We start from the raw sequence: 18,758 nt of genomic DNA, 5'->3' as shown, positions 1-18,758 counted from the left end.
GAAGTGTGTGATAGTGATCAAAAGTGCAGACTCTGTCATCAAGACTGCCTGGGCTGATTTGCACCCGGGCTGATATTTCTTAGCTGGGTAACTCTGAGCAAGTTAATTAACCCCTCCAGATCTCAGGCTCCTCATCACTAACATTACCTTATGGCTTCCTCCTAGGGTTGTAGTAGTAAATGAGATCATCCAGGAGACCACACAGTAACAGCTTAATAAATGGTTATAAAATGCACATATAATACATTTTTAAAACGGTCATGTACCCTAGGTATGCATTACAAATGATTAAACTAAAACTGGTTGTCCTCAGTAACAAGGGTATAGATGACTGGAACCACCCTGCCAGTCAGGCAGGAGTTGTACGCGGCTCTGCAAAAGCTTTTTACACCTAGATTCCCTCCAGGTAATCTGCGTTAAGGGACTTCCCAGGTGGCGAAGTTGGTAGACTACTCCTGCCAAGGCAGGAGACGAAGGAGATGCGAGTTCGATCCTAGGGTTGGGAAGATCTCTTGGAGTAGGAAGGAGCCCCTGGAGTAGGAAATGGCCTCCAGTACTCTTGCCTGGAAAATTCCATGGACAGAGGAGCCTGGCCGGCTACAGTCCATGGGATCGCAGAGTCGAACACGACTGAGCACACACACACAATGTGCTTAAAATGGCGTTTTAAATGTCGGCTAACGCTGGCCCCACTACAAGCTCCTAGCAAAATCGGACCAGACAGTAGGACAAAGGTGGCCGGTTACAGAAAATACCCTAAAACTGTTATAATATTTCAAGAGCACCTACAACCTGATTCACTTTCCCAAAACGGTTCCATGCAAGAGCCCTCCACTCGAGATCGGCCCGGGGCCCAGTAATACCTGAGTCGCCCCCCGCGCTGGGCCCCTGAGGACCAGGCCCAGAAGGCTCGCTGGGCGGCTGGCTTGGAACCGAGATGAGGCCAGCGGAGGGTTCATGATGCTCGCGGTCCATGGAGTAGGACCCTGCACGCGGATCTAGAGTGTGTGCAAGCAAGAAAATGCTCAGGGAAGGGTGTGGGGCAGTCAGCCGTGACCGACACGGGGCGTCAGTCCAGGATCTGCGCGAAGCCGGTTAGTGGCCTCAGCACCAAAAGAAGTCGCAGTAAAGAACCCGCGGCAGCACGTTAGTCGCGCCTGCGCACACCCTACGGCGCATGCGCACCTTTTTCGCGCCACCGCTTCAGGAGGCGCACAGCCTCTTGTACTTCCTCTAGAAATCTCTACCCACAGTTCACCCCATCTCCCTCTGCGCTTGCGCCCGCCGTAGTCCCGCCCCCAAATCCCGTGGGCCTCTGCGAGATAGTATTTATGTGTCTCGCTGTAGGCCCTCGGTCTCATTTATCCACACCTTTCGGTAAGTGTGTTTTTTCTATTGAGTTTTACGAGAAAAACCCCCGTGCAAACGTGTCCGCGCCTTGGGCTCTCTTTGTGGCACCTATTGGGTTCGTGGGGTAGGAGAGAAAACGTGACCTTAGTGTTGAGGCCTTGAAGGAACAGGGGCTTTGTGAAGGACAAGATGGCGATGGCGGGCCGTGCCGACGGGCCTCTCTGTGATGAGACCCTTTTCACAGACCTGTACTGAACTCTGTGAGGATAAGAAACTCTGAGGAGGCCGGCTTTGCATGGCAACGCAGTCTTAGCTCCGGAAAACAAAGCGTTTATGAGACAGAGTGCTGACCCAATGTCATTTGTCTGCAGGGTTCGGACGCGCGCCAAACGCTGAAGGATCGTAAACCGGTCTCATTGGAGTAAGTGCTCCTGGCTTCCCTTTACTGTCCTTTTTTTCTTCCTTGTTGAATATGTGGGAGTCCGACGGGATGTGCTACGGGGATGATTTCAAAAATTGAACTCTCTCTTTCTGATGGATTAGTGAAGAAAACATAAAAACTCTGAGTAGCACCATCCTTAGTAGATGTTTGGGCTCTTAGCCCTGCGTTGTTAAGGCACTAACGTGGGACCGTTAAACTACGAGATAAAAAAGTAAGAAAGGGTTTTTTTTTTTTTCTCCCAGATGTGGTTTAATTCAAAGGAGCTTACAGGTTGGAGGATGAGACAAGACTTATCCCTGTGTGGATCAAGTGTGGTGATGCTGCAGGTGGGTACCCGGTGCTTTATGCAGATGGGGGGTAGAAGCACAATATCAGGATGGGACTTGCTGGTTGAAATTGCACTGGCCACTCCATGATGAATGTAAAATGACAAGCATATGCCTGAACTCAAAAATGATGTCGTCTTACTACTGAGAAGTGGGCCCAGAATGCTCCAGGGTCTTTTAATGGTAGTTCTCCAGTACTAAAAATAATGGCTCATTTTTCTGTTTCCAGCATCTCCTCACCAGTCTTGAGGAATTCAACTGCCTCCCAGGGTGAATGCAGGTAAGTTTTCAAGTGGGAGGTTTGGTTGTGGTCTGTGGTGTTTTCAACAACCAGGAGAGCAAATGGTCAGTGGAGCAGTGTTTTTGCTCCTTCCACCTTGTTCCTCTTGGAATGATTTTCCTGGGGAGGAAGTCAGCAGCCCAGCAAGCAGCATAATTTTGTGAGGGTGTGCTCTTCTCTCACCCACACATCACTGTCAGATGATTTGAATTGATAACGCTGATCCTCTGTGAGGTACCGCAGTTAATAGCATGTTAGAGTTCTGATGGCAGTTTCTGTTAATGAAGAAATTTTATTTCATCCTAGTATTTTGGGGTAACCATTTTCTCCCCTTTTGTAGGTTGTCACAGCATTAATAGAGTCATCTGTCTTGCAGTAAGTTACTTCTCTCAGTATTGTGGGAAATGGAGGGGTTTCTCTTATTTCTGATAGTGCTGTTTCTTGATCTTTTATTTTATCTTTATTGATTTCCTAGATGCCTCTTCATCTGCTCAGGATGACTCCTACAAAGAGTCAAGAGGTGAGTACTTGTAACCTTGCTTGTTGCTTAACTCCAGTGCCAGTGAGGAAAGCAGGCATCCTGTCTTACCCCTGTTCTAGCCCCAGAGCCAGTAATGGTGAACCCACTGGGGCGAACTGGGAGAAAGGATGAAATTTCATTCCATGAGGAATTGTCTGAGGTACAGCAAATGAACAGCATTTGCTTGGCTTGGGTTATACCTTAACCTTAGTTAGAATAGTTTTGGTTGTTTTAGATATTTTGCTAATTACATGATCTTCTTATTCAGGAGCAGCTTGTTACTATACACACTTCTGGAAAGCCTCCAGAGTTAAAAGGTTAGTTGATTAATGTGTGTATGGCATACACCACTAAGTAGGCAGTTTCTATGATGAATCAAACTAGCTCACTATGACTTAAACAGTGAAAAGACATGAACATCTGAGAAACAGGAAAAGACAGCAGTGGGGTACTGTGTGTACAGAACTTGTATCACTCATAGCTTTGTCCTTCTGTAGGTACCATTGCCAGTTACTGTCGCTCAGAGGTGAGTGGTCTCTGTATGTGTTTGCGCATACAATGTATTGAGTGGGAGAAAATGCCTTTTTAGGCATCTGTGATGACTGACATGGAATCTCGTTCGGCTGATGATTTGCTGTTGAGACTCGGAAATCTGATTTTATGGGAATGGTAGCTTAGACGGGAACAGCTTATAATGCAAGAAGCAAGCATTACTGACTTAGTTGCCTTTGTGTTTTAGGTACAGCTCCTTGTCTGGTACCTGAGAATGATTTTAGGTAAGTCTATTATCTATGGCTGCTATATAGAATTCACCAGTTTTTGTTTGGTACTCTGAATAACTGCAGACATGACCTGCTAAATCCAAAGTTTGTCTTTGGCCATTACTGAACCACCCGTGACATTGCCACTCACCAGTGATGAGTTCAATACCGCCCCAGTCTGATCACTATGACTGAAAGGTATTTCTGAGCTGTGAGTTTCCCTTGGAGTAAAAAGTGACTGTAGTGGGAAGTTGAGTGGCCTTATAGCCAACAGGAAACGTTTTGGACTAGCTGGTGATTCTGTAAAATGTCTATTGAAACCTACATAGCTTTTATAGATGGGCCTGTCCTGGAGACAGTTGACTTAGTTCCCAATCTTTTGCAGGGGAAAGGAGTAAGCCATATATCTGCTCAGCTCTAGTCTGAAGTTGAGAGGTGAGTAAATTTAAACACAAGGTGTGTCAAGTTAAAATTTCCTGGTGAAGAAATCCTCACAAGTCTTACTTCCTGTCCTAGTCCCAGAGCCTGTAAAGGTGAACCCACTGGGGCTGGCTGGGGGAGAAGAGGAAAGCTTGTTCCAGAGGGAACTGTCTGAGGGATCATGAGAATTACTCAGCAAGGCAAAGAGGGGAATAAATGACTGGTTAAAAGGCAGATTTTCTTTTTTTCCCCCTAGATCTGAAGAAAGAACAAAGCAAACATAATGGTAAGTATCTGTTCGTGCACTTGTATTAAATACACTAACCAAATTTCAAGGATAACTCTGTTAAGCCCATCAGGTATATACTTGTGAAAATCCAGTTAAGAAAAAACTCATTTTTCTTTTTCTCCACAGGAATCCAATGTGGAAGATATCAAAACTGAAAAATCTTTGTACAGATTTCCTGTTCAGCTTAGCATATTTGAATCATTTCAGCCTTTTTAAATAAAAAAAATTTTTAAACCTTCATTGATTCCTGTGTTTGAGTGGGTCTGACTGGACAGAAATAATCCTAGAAAGATTGTTTAATGGCTTTCCCCATTTAGCTTGGCCCTTTACATAACCCAGGGAAGTATCATTCAGGGAGCCCCCTTGGAGTTCTGCATGAAAGTGTACTGAGTTTGAGTGACCCCTTTAACTGTGCTTAAAACCTTAAGACTTTGGGTACTAGGAGACAGTGACTCATCAGTTAAGAATAGAAAAATTGGCTGTCAACTTTTGGTATCTTGTTGACCCTGTCTTTCACATGAATCTCTAAAATGATTTCTGTGGAGTTTAACAGCCCTGGGCCTACAACCAGAACTTCAGAAGGAACTGCACTAGGACCCACTTGGGGTACATTCTGTCACTTCAGTCCTGTACAACCCTTTGTGGCCCCATAGGCTGTATCCCACCAGGCTTCTCTGTCCACAGAATTCTGGCAAGAATGTATGTACCTCTTGCTGAATCATGTCCAACTCTGCGACCCCAAGGACTGCAGCACGCCGTGCTTTCTTGTCCTGCATCTCCCAGAGCTTATTCAAGCTCAGACTATTGAGTAATGCCATCCAGCCGTGTCCCAGACAGGTGGTCTCAGGTAATGACCACCTTTATATTTCTCAATAGAAAGGGAAAATGGATGAACTACAATGCTCATCTGCTGTTGAAACATGAGTTGTGTCAGAACTGGTAAAGTAGAAGGCAATTTAGGGGCTTCTCTTGGTCTTTTTTTGCGTTTTCATACTGTTCATGGGGTTCCCAAGGCAAAAATAAGTGGTTTGCCATTCTCTTCACCCTTGGACTGCAAAGAGATGATACCTGTCAATCCTAAAGAAAATCTGTCCTGAATTCATTGGAAGGACTGTTGAAGCTGAAGCTCCAATACTTAGGCCACCTGATACAAAGAGCTGACTCACTGGAAGAGACCCTGATGCTGGGAAAGATTGAAGACGGAGAGAAGATGACGGGGTGAGATGGTTGGATGGACATGAGTTTGAGCAAGCTCCGGGAGTTAGTGATGGACAGGGAAGACTGGCGTGCTGCAGTCCATGGGGTTGCAAAGAACGGGACAACTGAGTGACTGAACTGGTGGTCTAGTGGCTAAGATAAATGTATACACACACAATGGAATATTAGCCATAAAACAAAATTGAGTCAGTTGTGAGGTGGAAGAACCTAATAGGTTTCCTTCTTGGCTGAGATGGTAAGGAATCCACCTGCAATGCAGGAGACCTGGGTTGGGAAGATAAACGCTGGGGAAGGGAATGGCAACCCACTCCAGTATTCTTGTCTGGAGAAACCCATGGACAGGAACCTGGTGGGCTCAAGAAGGAGGTGATATATGTATACTTAGAGCTGATTCACATTGATGTACAGCAGAAACCAACACAAGAGTTTTAAGCAATTATCCTTCAATTTAAAAAAATCCACACTTCCCACTGCAGTATGCATGAGTTTGATCCCTGATTAGGGAATTAAGAGCCCACATGCTGCATGGTGTAGCAGAAAACAAAGTGAAGTCGCTCGGTCGTGTCCGACTCTTTGCAACCTGTGGACTGTAGCCCAACAGGCTCAGTCCATGGGATTCTCCAGGCAAGAATACTGGAGCGGGTTGCCATTTCCTTCTCCAGGGGATCTTCCCGACCCAGGGGTCGAACCCAGGTCTCCTGCATTGCAGGCAGATGCTTTAACCTCTGAGCCACCAGGGAAGAAAACAAAGGGGGGGGGGAGTGTAAATTGAGGCGCATTGTTATATCAATTTCATGAAAACATTAAGTTACAAAATTTAAGTGTATCCACATGGAAAGAATATTCCCTTGGCCTTGCCTCTCCCTTCCCTCTCCATGACCTCTTCCACTTCTCTCCATCTCTGCCACCACAGCTACCCACCCCCACCCCCTAAGCCACATTGACTTCTTGCCTGGAGGACCACAGGAGACTGCTCTTCCTTTTCCCTGTAGACCTTAAACTTAATGAAGGCAGAGTCCATGTCTGATTTTGCTCATCATTGTAGGGTGTCTGCTCAAAGAGCATAAACAAATGGACAAATGGCCTCCCAGGGAGCCCAGGTTTCCAGGTTCAGGTGGGGCCCTCACTATCAGCCCCCAGTATCCATGAAGCAACAGGCAGGGGTCACAATAGATGCGAGTGACAGAGCTATTCCCTCCTAACCTTTAATTCAGAGGAGAAACAGGGCTACTGCCAACCTGACGGCTGAGACCTGCCAGGGAAAAGCCCCCAGAGATCTGCTTGGGATGCTTGACTGCAGCCTGCATGGATGGACTGAAACTTATCTGGCTAGGGAGTTATGGTCTGCCCCAGGTTGAGTCTTGCAGAATTTAGAGAAGGTTGGGGTTGAAAGAAACTGAAGGGGCTTCCTTAGGGGTCCAGTGGCAAAAACTGCGAGCTCCCCATGCTGGAGCCTTGGGTTCGATCCTTGGTCAAGAAACTAGATACCACATGCTGCAACTAAGAGTTTACATGCCACAACTAAAACCCAGCACAGCCAAATAAATATTAAAGCAAAGAAACTGATTTTTTTTTCCTAAATACCTATTTGGCTGCACCAGGTCTTAGTTGCAGCACCTGAACTCTTAGCTTTAGCATGTGGAATCTAGTTCCCTGCACAGGGATTGAACCTGGGCCCCCTGCATCAGGAGCCGAGTCTTAGCCACTAGACTACCAGGTAAGTCCCCAAAGAAACTGAATTTTGCTTTTGCCTTTGTATTAGTTGGTTTTGGGGTGGTTTTTTGGTTTGTTTTTTGTTTGTTTTTTTTTTTGGCTACTGTCATAAGTTGCCACTCTAATGGCAGAAAGTGAAAAGGAACTAAAAAGCCTCTTGATGAGGGTGAAGAAGGAGAGTGAAAAAACTAGCTTGAAACTCAATAATAAAGAAATTAAGATCACGGCATCCAGTCCCATCACTTCATGGCAAATAGAAGGGGGAAATGTGGAAACAATGACAGATTTTATTTTCTTGGGCTCCGAAATCACTGAATATGGTGACTTGCAGTCATGAAATTATAAGACATTTGCTCCTTGGAAGGAAAGCTATGACAAACCTAGAAAGTGTTAGTTGCTCAGTCGTGTCCGACTCTTTGTGACCCCATTGACTAGCCTGCCAGGCTCCTCTGTCCATGGGATTCTCCAGGCAAGGATATTGGAGTGAGTAGCCATTCCTTTCTCCAGGGCATATTCCTAACCCAGGGATCAAACCTGGGTCTCCTGCACTGCAGGCAGATTCTTTGCCATCTGAGCCATTAGGGAAGCCCCTGACAAACCTAGATAGCATATTAAAAATCAGAGACATCACTTGGCTGGCAAAGGTCTATACAGTCAAAGCTATAGTTTTCCCAGTAGTGAGAGTTGGACCACAAACAAAGCTAAACGCTGAAAAATTGATGCTTTTGAATTTTGTTGCTGGAGAGGACACTCGAGAGTCCCTTGAACTGCAAGAAGATCAAACCAGTCAATCCTAAGGGAAATCAACCCTGAATATTCATTGGAAAGAATGATGGTGAAGTGAAGCTCCAATATTTTGGCCACCAGATGCGAAGAGGTGACTCATTGGAAAAGACCCTGATGCTTGGGAAGATTGAAGGCAAAAGGATAATGGGGTGCAGAGAGTGAGATGGTTAGATAGCATCACTGGCTCAATGAACATGAATTTGAGCAAACTCCGGGAGACAGAGAAGGATAGGAGATCCTGGCATGCTGCAGTCCATGGGGTCGCAGAGTCAGATATGTCTTAGTGACTGAACAACAAGCCACCACAAACTTGGTTACTTAAAACAAAGCAAATATATTATCTTACAGTTTTGGAGGTCAGAAATCTGAAATGGGTCTCTCAATAGGCTAAAATCAAGGAGTGCTAACAGGGCTGCATTTCTTTCCGTAGGCTCCGAAGAAGAATATTTCTCTGCCTTGGCTAGATTCTAGAGGCCACCCCCATTCCTTCGCTGACAACCCTCTTCCATCTTCAAAGCCAGTGATGGTTTAGCAAATCTTTCTGATGCTGCATCAGTCTGACACTGAGTCTCCTGTCTCCTTTTGTGATCTTTGTAATTATGTACATGGAGCCCATCAGATAATCCAGAACGAAGAGGCAGATGCTAAGTTGCTCAGTCCTGTCAGATTTTTTAGCGACCAGGCTCCTCTGTCCATGGGATTCTCTAGGCAAGAGTGTTGGAGTGGGTCCAGGGGATCTTCCCTACCAGGGGGATTGAACCCTCATCTCTTTTGACTCCTGCACTGACAGGTAGGTTCTTTACTACTGTTGCCACCTGGGAAGCCCAGTCCAGAACAATCTCTCCTCAAAAGTATCAATTTAATCATATATGTGAATTACCTTTTGTCTGCCATGTAAGGTATCATAATGAGAGGTTCTAAGAATTAGGACATGGGCATGTAGAGTCATTATTCTGTCTACCACAGTCCCTTAATTCGGCTTCTCCCTAGAGGCTCTGGGTTTATCGGTGAAGCCTGGAGAAATTGCTTCTGTTTATTAGGTACACAGTGTGAGAAACCACAGTCTCTAAAGTCATAGATGATCACACTTTGTAGTTGTAATCATATCAGTGAAAACAGAACGTCCTACTCTTGCTGGAACGATTTCAACCCAGGCACGGTGTGTGTGTTTGTGAGTGTGTCTGGGTGTCTGTGTGCTCAGTCGTGTCCAAGACTCTTCGCCTCTTGGCAACCCAGGAGATTCGTAGCTCGCCAGGCTCCAGAGACACGGCCTCTAATTTCAACCCAGATGTAGAGCTCAGTTAAGGAGGTTTCAAATAGAACGTTCTGCGTTCACACTAACATAGTTTCCAAGGAAACAGACTTCAAGTCCCTTTTCAGTAAGAGCCTGACATTAATACCTTTCATACAGCTGGGCTTTGCTCTGAGCCTCTAAAGTACCGCTTCTGTTAAATTTGACCTGCATTGCCTCACCCCCTCTCCCACCGCTGGTTCCTGGGTTTAGGAATCCGGAGGCTCCGAAACGCTTTTCTCCGCCGCTTATTCCCCAGCTGTAGGGCCAACGGTGGGTAGTGGATGGTACAAACGGCAAGATGTATGCGGGGTGGGGACGGACGTTACAGTAAATCAGGGAGCGGGGAGGAGCAGACGCCAGCCTGGAGCCCCGTAATACGAGGGGAACACAGTCCTAACGGCCAACTTTCACTGTCACCTCTGGACCGAGAGCAGCGTGTCCTCAGTTTTCACAAGCACCGCGTAAGAGCGGGTTATCATTCCTCCATTTAACGGAGAGGACCGGAGCCTAAGCAACAAGCTTGGCGTGCACGCCGTGCGTGCTAAGTCCCATCAGTGGGGTTCGACTCTGGGAACGTGACCCACCAGGCTCCTCTGTCCATGAGATTCTCCAGGTAAGAATATTGGAGGGGATGGTTCCCTCCTCCAAGGGATCTTCCCGACTCAGCGATCGAACCTGCCTCTCTTAAGTCTCCTGCTTTGGCAGCGGGATTCTTACCACTAGCGCCACCTGGGAAGCGCAAGCAACATGCCTCGTGGCATCAAATCAGGAACTGGGGGAAAGGGGTCCCAACTCGGTTCTTTGAACACCAAAGTCAGCGGTCAGGGACCGCGGGCCTTTCCAAGTAAATGTCCGGAAGAGGGGCGCCGCCCTGCATCCGCTTCAACAGACTAAAGACCACCACAGCTCTGCTGCACCTTCAGGCGGGGAGAGATCGCCACTCTCCGAGGGTAAAACACCAGGCGGCCATAGAAATCGCGTCTAGCATGGGGACCAATCCCAGAAAGCGAAAGAGCAGCGGGGCGGGTTTATGCAAAACACACAAGGAGTTAGCCGGAGGCGAAGCAGTAAAGGACACAACTTAAGGTCTATTTCCACAATTTTAATTATTACTACGAATCAGAAATGATGAAAAATTGGTTTTAAGCAAGACTTCACTTTGATAAAAAATCTAATGATTAGGCCATAAAAGTCACCACAACCGAAAAAGCTACACTAAGAGTAAGGCTGGCCCGGAGGCGAGAGTGCTGTTATCGCTTCTCGGCCTTTTGGCTAAGATCAAGTGTAGTATCTGTTCTTATCAGTTTAATATCTGATACGTCCTCTATCCGAGGACAATATATTAAATGGATTTTTGGGATTAGGAGTTGGAATAGGAGCTTGCTCCGTCCACTCCACGCATCGACCTGGTATTGCAGTACTTCCAGGAACGGTGCACCCCCTTCGGGGGGAAATAAATACTGTCTCAAAAAAAGACTTAATAATAACTTTACTATAAATGTTTTTTCATTAATTTTATGTAACAGTCTACTAGTAATGTATGCTTTTCACATTTGAGAGTTTGCGTTTTGAAAACTTTTTCAAGAAAAAATTTTTGCTAGAAAACTTAATACAGACTGTAGATAACCGACTTTACATTAAAGCTGATGGGGTCAGTAAGTGGGATTTCTGAAGCGGTGTTGGTTTTTCACTAGGTGTTTTTCGTCCAACTAATTTAACTTTCAACACATCAGACGCAAGTAAAGTGAGTCTGAGTTTCCTTTACAGAAGCTTGACGGGTACTGTTTTGGGTCGCAACGGGTGGATCACGACCGACATAGTGTTTTTAACGCTTTACTGAGTACAATAGTTAACTTTGTAATGTACTTGAAATAAAAAATATGTAAGGATTCTCGTACATGTAACATAATGGCAGTGGTTTCGTTGGTTGCGACGCGATTTTACGTATATTCGGGGCTTTTAAAGAGGTTCTACAAGAGCAAGTCCCTGTCAACCAAAAAACGTGTGGTCGATTCCCCGAGGCCGCAAAGATCACCTGGAGGAGAATAGTTTTTATCACTGCAATATTCCTGTCTGGAGAATCTCAGAAAAGCCTGGCGTACTACAGTTCGTGGGGTCGCAAAGATTCATTTGAGTGACCAGTACTTTCCGTTTTCACTGCCTGAAGAATCAATTGGGCAGACGAGCTCGGCTGGATATAAGTCCCTAGAGTCGCCAAAGCCGTCGGGTCCGACTTAGCAACGAAATACAATTTTAAAAATAGTGACGTGCACATATTAGAGAAGTTATTTGCCGTAGGGAAAATATTGAGTAGTGCTTCAGTTCAGTTCAGTCGCTCAGTCGTGTCCGACTCTTTGCGACCCTATATGAATCGTAGCACTCCAGGCCTCCCTGTCCATCACCAACTCCCGGAGTTCACTCAGACTCACGTCCATCGAGTCAGTGCTTAGTACACCTCTTTATAACGGGTAAGTTTCCTGGTCTAGTTCCCTCAACTTGAAAACTCTAGGTGTGCACCGGGCCTTAGAGCGAGGAAGACTTTCGAGCAGAGAAATAAATGGTTGAACGTCTCATAAAGGGAAATCATAGTATTTCAGGGAAGACCATTCAGATTTACTTTAGGGTCTGTGAGGGGCAGTAACGGTGGTTGTGGTGTGTTTCCGCACGGCTTGCCTAGAATGTTAAGCTCCGAAACTTATTGGCAGTTCTCCAACTAAGGTGGTAATCAAGACTGTTTCTCTGTGGACAGATCTGCCAGGCAAGAGTGGGATGCTCTATTCTTATTGATATAATTTCAAGTAGCAAAAGTTTCTGATAGACTTTTATTTCAGGCAAGTTATTCAAAGAAGGGGGCGGTTATGAGATTTTAAAGTTGGACCTTATCTTTGGAAAAAATGTTTCTTTTAATTTTGTAGATCTTCATTGCTCATGGTGCTGTTTTATACCATCAGCAAATCTCAATGTGAGGAAATAAAAGTAACGCCCCTACCTTCACTTTCCAAAAGTGAAGCTCGTCGGTTTCATTTCCCCAAACTTTGTTCATTTTGTCCTATTACGCTTGAAGCTGAAGCCATGCGCTTCGTTAGTGATTTGAATCGTTCCTGAAATGAGCTCTTTTCTTCTCTTGTACAGAAAACATACATTGCTTTAGAGCAGAGGAACAGACTAGGGCTGCCTGGATCCCATATCGTGGTTGAGATAGTATACCTTCTACTCCAAATGTAAAATGGTCAAGTTACTGTTCAGATCTCCACAAACAAGTCTCCAGATTCATTTTTGTAAAAAGCAAAACCAGCTGGCGGGGAAGGTATTTTTACTCTTCCGGTTCTTTAAAGGCTTGGAATTGGAGTTCCTCCGGATCCGACTAGACGCAGGCTGGTGACGTAGGCGCTGCGCCGGAAGTGCGAGCCTTGCGTTCCCGAGCTCCGCTATGGCGGCTGCGGCTGCATGCTGGAATCATGTGTGGGTTGGCACCGACACTGGCATCCTGAAAGGTGGGTAGCGAGGTCGGGCGTCGGGAACTGCGGGCTTCGCCGTTTCGCTATTCTGACGCGATTGACGTCCGTGTCCCGCAGGAGTGAACCTTCAGCGCAAACAGGCGGCGAACTTCACGGCGTCGGGACAGCCCCGGCGCGAAGAGGCGGTGAGCGCCCTGTGTTGGGGTGCGGACGGCGAGACACAGGTGAGCGACCGCTGACAGTCGGAGCTGGGAGTCTGGGGCGCGGCCGCCTCGCTCTCCTCGCCATCCTGTGCTCCTCTGCCCGCAGATCCTAGTGGGCTGTGCCGATGGGACAGTGAAGCACTTCAGCACCGAGGAAGGCAGGTTCCAGGGCCAGAGGCAATGTCCTGGAGGGGAGGGCACGTTCCGAGGCCTCGCCCAGGTCGACGGGTAAGACCAAACCCCTTGCAGAAACGCTCAGGTCGTAGCGAGAGCGTTGAGGCTCCCGCTGGACGACCGAGTAGTGGCGATCAATCCTGAGGTGACATGAGCCTGGTCTGCGTGACAGGGACGTTTTTCCTGCCTTCGTCCGTTCATTCCTATAACAAACATTTATGGAACACTTATTCGGTTGTTTATAGGCACTGGGCGAAATGCAAAGGCTTAGGTAAACCACAGTATCTGCCATCATAGAGTTTGCTTCTTCCAGAGTTTTGTTTTTTGGCATAATAACCTTTTGGATGACCCTGAGCACGTTATTTAATAGTTTGAAAGTAAAAGTGTTAGTCGCTCAGTCGTGTCCGACTCTTTGCAGCCCACCGGACTCCTCTGTCTGGGATTTTCCAGGCAAGAATACTGGAGCGAATTGCCATTTCCTTCTCCAGCGAATCTCCCCCAGTCTCCTGCACTGCAGGATACCGCCTGCAGTGCAGGAGATTCTTTACCAACTGAGCCACTAGGGAAGTTTAGAATATGTTTTTAAATGCGGGCTAACAACCACCAACAAAGTGGCAAAGCTCCTAAAGAATAAGAAATGCTGGGTTGCAGGCTTAGTTTTCTTCTGAAGGTGAAGAGAGAGGCTATGAGCTGACTCTGTAGGTTTGGTGAGGTTAATTCTGACAGGTGAGTCTGGAAGGCTGGAGCCAGGGAGGAGGAATATTTGAACTTGGCCTTGAAGGTTGGGTAGAATTTTGACAGATGGAGAAAGAAATAAGGGCATTTTAGAAAGAGGCTCCTGCTTGAGCAGAGGCCAAGGATTGGTGTGAGGCTACAGGGCACGTCACAGGGAAGATAAACAGCATTTGGGGGTTAAAGAGAAGACTCTTGAGAGTCCCTTGGACTGCAAAGAGATCAAGCCAGTCAGTCTTAAAGGAAATCAGTCCTGAATATGCATTGTTCCAATACTTTGGCCACCTGATACAAAGAACTGCTGGAAAAGATTGAAGGCAGGAGAAGAGAATGACAGAGGATGAGATGGTTGGATGGCATCACCAGTTCGATGGACAGGAGTTTGGGCAAGCTCCAGGAGTTGGTGATGGTCAGGGAAACCTGGAGTGCTGCAGTCCATGGGGTTGCAAAAAGTCAGACACAACTGAGCGACTAAACTGAACTTGAAGCCCAGGAAACTTTTTTTCCCCCTTTTTAAAAATTTATGAGGAAGCATTTTAATATAAGATGAACGAGGTAAGTTGGGATTTAAGGTAAAGTGCTTTAAGTGTCAGGTTGAGCAATCTGCGGTTTTGTAGGTAGTGAGGCCTGATTGGTTTCTGAGCAGGAAACACTGTGGTCAGAGCTGTGAGTCTGCAGGAATGTGGATATGGATTGGAGACTATTGCCACAGCCCAGGAAAACCCAGAGCCTGAACCTAGTTGAGGCGGGTGGGCAGATATGAGAAAAAGCAGAGGGCTTGGGCTGTACAGATCCTGGGGAGAGATTGGCTTGTCTGGTCTGACACCCAGAACAGGGAACTTGAGAGAGGAAGCCGGTGTTTGATTCTGACCAAATGCTAAATCCAGAGCAGTCCCATTTCAGTGCTTTCAGAGCTCTGACTCCTGGTGACCACATCAAGAAAGACCAGCAGAGCCAGGTGCCCCAGCTGGAGCTGTGGAATAGCAAAGACTTTGCAGTATCACAGTCTTGATTGCAGCTCTGATTCAGACATTTATAGCTAAGTGGCAAATCTTATAATTTTTTGTAGCTTCACTTTCCTTACTTATAAGACTGGTAAATCATTAGCTTGACGAGGAAATTAAATAACAGCCATCAAGCCCCGCCCAGACCTGAGTTACCTAGAGGCTTCCTTAGGAACAGGGCTGGTAGGAGGGAGTCTAGTTCATATGAATTTGGGGGTGGGTCGACTGGGGACAGAGAACACTATTTACCCCTGCTCTTTTAACTCTATCCTCCCTTTGCCTGCAGCACGCTCATCACATGTGTGGATTCTGGGATTCTTCGAGTCTGGCCTGACCAGGACAAGGAGGCATCCTCTGACCCAGTGAGGCCCCCCCTCATCCTGATCCTGATGGTTGGGGAAGGTGGGGCCCAGGGTAGAGCCAATGAAGGCTTTGGAGGAGGAGTATTAAGGATCTGGAAGTGACTCTCATCTCCCCTCTCTCATTCTTTTCAGCTCCTGGAACTGAGGGTGGGCCCTGGGGTATGTAGGATGCGCCAAGACCCAGCACGCCCCCACATCGTTGCCACAGGTGGGAAGGAGAATGCTCTGAAGGTGTGGGACCTGCAGGGGTCTGAGGAGCCTTTGTTCAGGGCCAAGAACGTGAGTGACGGTGGGTGGAGAGGACCTGGGTCCGAATTCCCATGAGTCGAGGCCACTGATTGTGAATTGGAGACTGGCAGGGTTTTAGGGGATGATGATAGGAGGGCAGAAGGAAGGGACACACTGAGACCGTCCCAGCTCTGTCCCTCATCTACGGACCCCACCAGGTACGGAATGATTGGCTCGACCTGCGGGTTCCCATCTGGGACCAGGACATACAGTTCCTCCCAGAGTCACAGAAGCTCGTCACCTGTACAGGGCACCACCAGGTAAGGCACACATCTCACCCCTAACTTCTTCTGGGCTCACACAGCTTCCTGGAGAAAGGAGGCTTGCTCTTTGCAGGCTCGGTCCTTACCATTTGGCACAGCCACTCTTCTCGCCATCCTTGTGTCATTCCTGAGCTCCCAGAAGAAGGACCACTTCCCCAGCCGCGTGTTCAGCTGAGTGGCTAAGCCAGTGACCTTCACTTACTACATTCTAGGAAGGAGTTGCTTGAACTGTAATTCTTCCTTTTCTTCCCACCTGGAAGAAGGGGACCTTCATAGTAGAATCACGTGGGGCCCATGTTATGAGAAGACATGGACTGGGTATCAAGAGAACTGGGTTCTGGTCCTGATGGCAGTCTCTAATTTGCTTTGGGACCCAACCATGACCCTCTTAATCTGTAATATCTGGCTGGTCTCCGCTCCTCAGCTGTATAGGAAAGGCCCAACTGGGGATCTTTTCAGCTGGGCCTTTTTTTTTTTTGGACCACGCTGCGTGGCAATCATACTTTCCTGATCAGGGATCAAATCTGAAGTGGAAGTTCGGAGTCCTAACCATTGGACCACCAGGGAATTTTAAATTCTAAGACCCAGGCAGGACTGGGTGGGGCTACATTTGCCCTGCTTCCTCTGCTCTGCATACTGAAGTCTGCTCTTGGTAATACACTTCTGCTCAGAACACATATGAGGGCTTCCTCTCTCCTTCCTGTCCAGGCTTAACTTTTTTCTCTGTTTGACTTCAGCAACTAGCTTGCTCTTGCATCATAAAAGGGGAGTATAGATGGAAAGCTCACACATGCAGACCACGGGGATGCTACTGCTCCTAGCCTGGGGGAACCTCTGTTCTCAGCTCTATACGTTCATGTTCCTCAGCAGCTCTCCTCTACTCCTCAGCACTCAGAGAAGAAGGGTGTGTTTCAAATGAGAAAGTTTCTCTGAAAGAGTAGATTGTAAAAGCAGCATATGGGGTAGGGGGGCTTCCCTGGTGGCTCAGTGGTAAAGAATCTGCCTGCCAATGCAAGAGGCTTGGGTTCAATCCCTGGGTTGGGAAGATCCCCTGAAGAAGGAAATGGCAACCCATTCCAGTATTCTTGCCTGGGAAGTCCCATGGACAGAGGAGCCTGGTGGGCTACAGTCCATGGAGTCACAGAAGAGTTGGAAACAACTTATCAACTAAACAACAACAAATGAGGGGAAGTGAAGATGTAGAGGCACCAGGGGGCTATGCAGAGTCAAGGTGCTGTTGTGATGCCTCAGTCTGCTTCCAGGTCCGTGTCTATGATCCAGCCTCCCCTCAGCGCAGGCCAGTCCTCGAGGCCACCTATGGAGAGTACCCGCTGACAGCGATGACCCTCACTCCTGAGGGCAAGTGAGTGTGTAGAGGACAAAATGGGGCTTGGGGAGGACTTGGGGGGCTTCTGCTGACCAACCTCATGTGTGTCTCTCTGGTCTCCTCCTCAGTTCAGTGATTGTGGGGAATACTCATGGGCAGCTGGCAGAAATTGACCTTCGGCAAGGTGAGTAGACCAGGGAGCCTTGCAGCGGGGCAGGGGTGGGGAGGAAGGGCAGGATTTCCCCCTGACGGGGCGGTGGAGCTGCTGAGCCCTCTTTCAGGTGCCAGAACCAGGTTCAGTCCTGGTTCTGCCAAATGCTATGTGACCTTGGACAAATTACTTTGTCAATTCCCTGTGCCTTCGTTTCTTCACCTGAAAAATGGAGATGTTAATGCTAACTGCCATGTCAGCATTATGTTAAACGAGGATTAAATGTTGAAAGAAAGTGATTTGAACAGAAAACACTCAATAAATGGTTGTTGGCTGACCAGTTAGCAGTGATACCTGCCCCCTTTTTCCAGGGCGCCTGCTGGGCTGTCTAAAGGGACTGGCAGGCAGTGTCCGAGGGTTGCAGTGCCACCCTTCAAAGCCCCTACTAGCCTCCTGTGGTTTGGACAGAGTCTTGAGGATACACAGGATCCGGAATCCACGGGGCCTGGAGCATAAAGTGAGAAACCACTCATTCCTGCCTCTTGTGCCTTCCTCCCTCCCCCATTCTTGTTTCTGTTTCAGCAGACTTGGCCCCTTAAGGTTCCTCCTCTCTTGTAGGTTTATCTCAAATCTCAATTGAACTGCCTCCTCTTGTCAGGCAGGGATAACTGGGAGGTAAGCTCTTGGGTCTGGGAATGTGGGAGCTAAGGGTACAGGTGTGAGGATCTCTCTGTGAAGAGGGAAGGGAAGCAGCTGGAACTTAGACCTGAGACTGTCCATCCACCTGCTGGGTATAGTCCTGACAGGGTCATTGCCAAGGGTACCATAGGAGCATGGATGAAGTGAAGTGAAAGACATTCAGTCATGTGTGACTCTTTGTGACCCCATGGACTGTAGCCCACCAGGCTCCTCTGTCCATGGAATTCTCCAAGCCAGAATACTGGAGTGGGTAGCCATTCCCTTTTCCAGGGGATCTTCCTAACCCAGGGATTGAACCCAGGTCTCCCGCGTTGCAGGCAGATTCTTTACCAGCTGAGCCACCAGGGAAGTCCAGGAGCATGGATGGGCATGGTTTTTAGGAGCAGGAAACAAGGGGTGGTGCCTGGAGGAATGATTCTCCTCCCTGTGGGTCTGTTATTGTACCTCTGACTCCTGAGAGCTTCTCCCACTCACCAGGATGAACCGCAAGAGCCTCAGGAGCCCAGCAAGGTGCCCTCAGAAGACACAGAGACAGATGAACTTTGGGCCTCCTTGGAGGCAGCTGCCAAGCGGAAACTCCCCGATTGGGAGCAGACCCAAGGCGCTCTCCAAGCCAGACGGAGAAAGAAGAAACGGCCTGGGTCCATCACCTCCTGAAGAGCTTGTGCTCACTTTGTAAATAAACAGCTTAAAACGTA

At 47.7% G+C, this 18,758-nt stretch overlaps 2 protein-coding genes, 1 long non-coding RNA gene and 10 other non-coding genes across 16 annotated transcripts in view; 12 read left to right on the top strand and 1 right to left on the bottom strand.

Moving 5' to 3' along the window:
- The window catches only part of SLC3A2 (solute carrier family 3 member 2), a 31,219-nt gene extending 30,012 nt beyond the window's left edge, over positions 1-1,207 (bottom strand). Inside the window, exon 1 of the mRNA XM_040256075.1 lies at positions 864-1,207. Within this exon, the coding sequence (XP_040112009.1) occupies positions 864-975 (112 nt within the window). The 5' untranslated portion in view covers positions 976-1,207. The remainder of the gene's footprint in view (positions 1-863) is intronic.
- Positions 1,208-1,285: 78 nt separating this feature from the next.
- On the top strand, positions 1,286-4,628 carry LOC120874590. 4 transcript variants are annotated; one of them, XR_005723671.1, is made up of 13 exons: positions 1,286-1,377; positions 1,722-1,771; positions 2,035-2,118; positions 2,348-2,398; positions 2,739-2,773; positions 2,874-2,918; positions 2,999-3,078; positions 3,187-3,235; positions 3,416-3,444; positions 3,658-3,694; positions 4,065-4,114; positions 4,356-4,385; positions 4,515-4,628. It is a non-coding gene; the product is annotated as an uncharacterized LOC120874590 (long non-coding RNA). The 4 variants fall into 4 exon arrangements; XR_005723668.1 differs by lacking the exon at positions 2,999-3,078; XR_005723669.1 differs by lacking the exon at positions 2,999-3,078 and having other exon boundaries at positions 4,196-4,385.
- Positions 1,567-1,636, top strand: LOC120874908. The gene has a single exon (XR_005723748.1). It is a non-coding gene; the product is annotated as a small nucleolar RNA SNORD25 (small nucleolar RNA).
- On the top strand, positions 1,846-1,921 carry LOC120874912. The gene has a single exon (XR_005723752.1). It is a non-coding gene; the product is annotated as a small nucleolar RNA SNORD26 (small nucleolar RNA).
- LOC120874911 lies at positions 2,200-2,271 on the top strand. Its single transcript, XR_005723751.1, has one exon. It is a non-coding gene; the product is annotated as a small nucleolar RNA SNORD27 (small nucleolar RNA).
- LOC120874910 lies at positions 2,594-2,669 on the top strand. Its single transcript, XR_005723750.1, has one exon. It is a non-coding gene; the product is annotated as a small nucleolar RNA SNORD28 (small nucleolar RNA).
- On the top strand, positions 2,956-3,082 carry LOC120874917. Its single transcript, XR_005723757.1, has one exon. It is a non-coding gene; the product is annotated as a small nucleolar RNA SNORD22 (small nucleolar RNA).
- Positions 3,281-3,347, top strand: LOC120874909. The gene has a single exon (XR_005723749.1). It is a non-coding gene; the product is annotated as a small nucleolar RNA SNORD29 (small nucleolar RNA).
- Positions 3,510-3,579, top strand: LOC120874913. The gene has a single exon (XR_005723753.1). It is a non-coding gene; the product is annotated as a small nucleolar RNA SNORD30 (small nucleolar RNA).
- LOC120874915 lies at positions 3,826-3,893 on the top strand. The gene has a single exon (XR_005723755.1). It is a non-coding gene; the product is annotated as a small nucleolar RNA SNORD31 (small nucleolar RNA).
- Positions 4,154-4,279, top strand: LOC120874916. The gene has a single exon (XR_005723756.1). It is a non-coding gene; the product is annotated as a small nucleolar RNA SNORD22 (small nucleolar RNA).
- A 6,023-nt stretch (positions 4,629-10,651) lies between the features above and the next one.
- Positions 10,652-10,842, top strand: LOC120874927. The gene has a single exon (XR_005723768.1). It is a non-coding gene; the product is annotated as a U2 spliceosomal RNA (small nuclear RNA).
- Positions 10,843-12,441: 1,599 nt separating this feature from the next.
- Positions 12,442-18,758, top strand: WDR74 (WD repeat domain 74). Its single transcript, XM_040256073.1, has 11 exons — positions 12,442-12,893; positions 12,975-13,081; positions 13,167-13,288; positions 15,257-15,332; positions 15,465-15,611; positions 15,779-15,880; positions 17,146-17,246; positions 17,339-17,394; positions 17,733-17,878; positions 17,980-18,036; positions 18,538-18,758. The coding sequence occupies exons 1-11, from the start codon at positions 12,830-12,832 to the stop codon at positions 18,715-18,717; spliced, it is 1,158 nt and encodes a 385-aa protein (XP_040112007.1). The 5' UTR covers positions 12,442-12,829; the 3' UTR covers positions 18,718-18,758.

This window comes from Oryx dammah, unplaced genomic scaffold, assembly GCF_014754425.2.
Source record: "Oryx dammah isolate SB20612 unplaced genomic scaffold, SCBI_Odam_1.1 HiC_scaffold_15, whole genome shotgun sequence".
Classification (NCBI taxonomy): domain Eukaryota; kingdom Metazoa; phylum Chordata; class Mammalia; order Artiodactyla; family Bovidae; genus Oryx; species Oryx dammah.
The sequence above is the reverse complement of the archived record's forward strand: the minus strand, read 5'-3'. Positions and strand labels throughout refer to the sequence as shown.

Bases quoted from the DNA above. Each gene is read 5' to 3' on its own strand.
- WDR74 (XM_040256073.1), top strand. From the start codon at position 12,830: ATGGCGGCTGCGGCTGCATGCTGGAATCATGTGTGGGTTGGCACCGAC. The intron at 13,082-13,166 runs GTGAGCGACCGC...CTCTGCCCGCAG, and splicing joins GTGCGGACGGCGAGACACAG to ATCCTAGTGGGCTGTGCCGA. The intron at 17,879-17,979 runs GTGAGAAACCAC...CCTCTCTTGTAG, and splicing joins CACGGGGCCTGGAGCATAAA to GTTTATCTCAAATCTCAATT.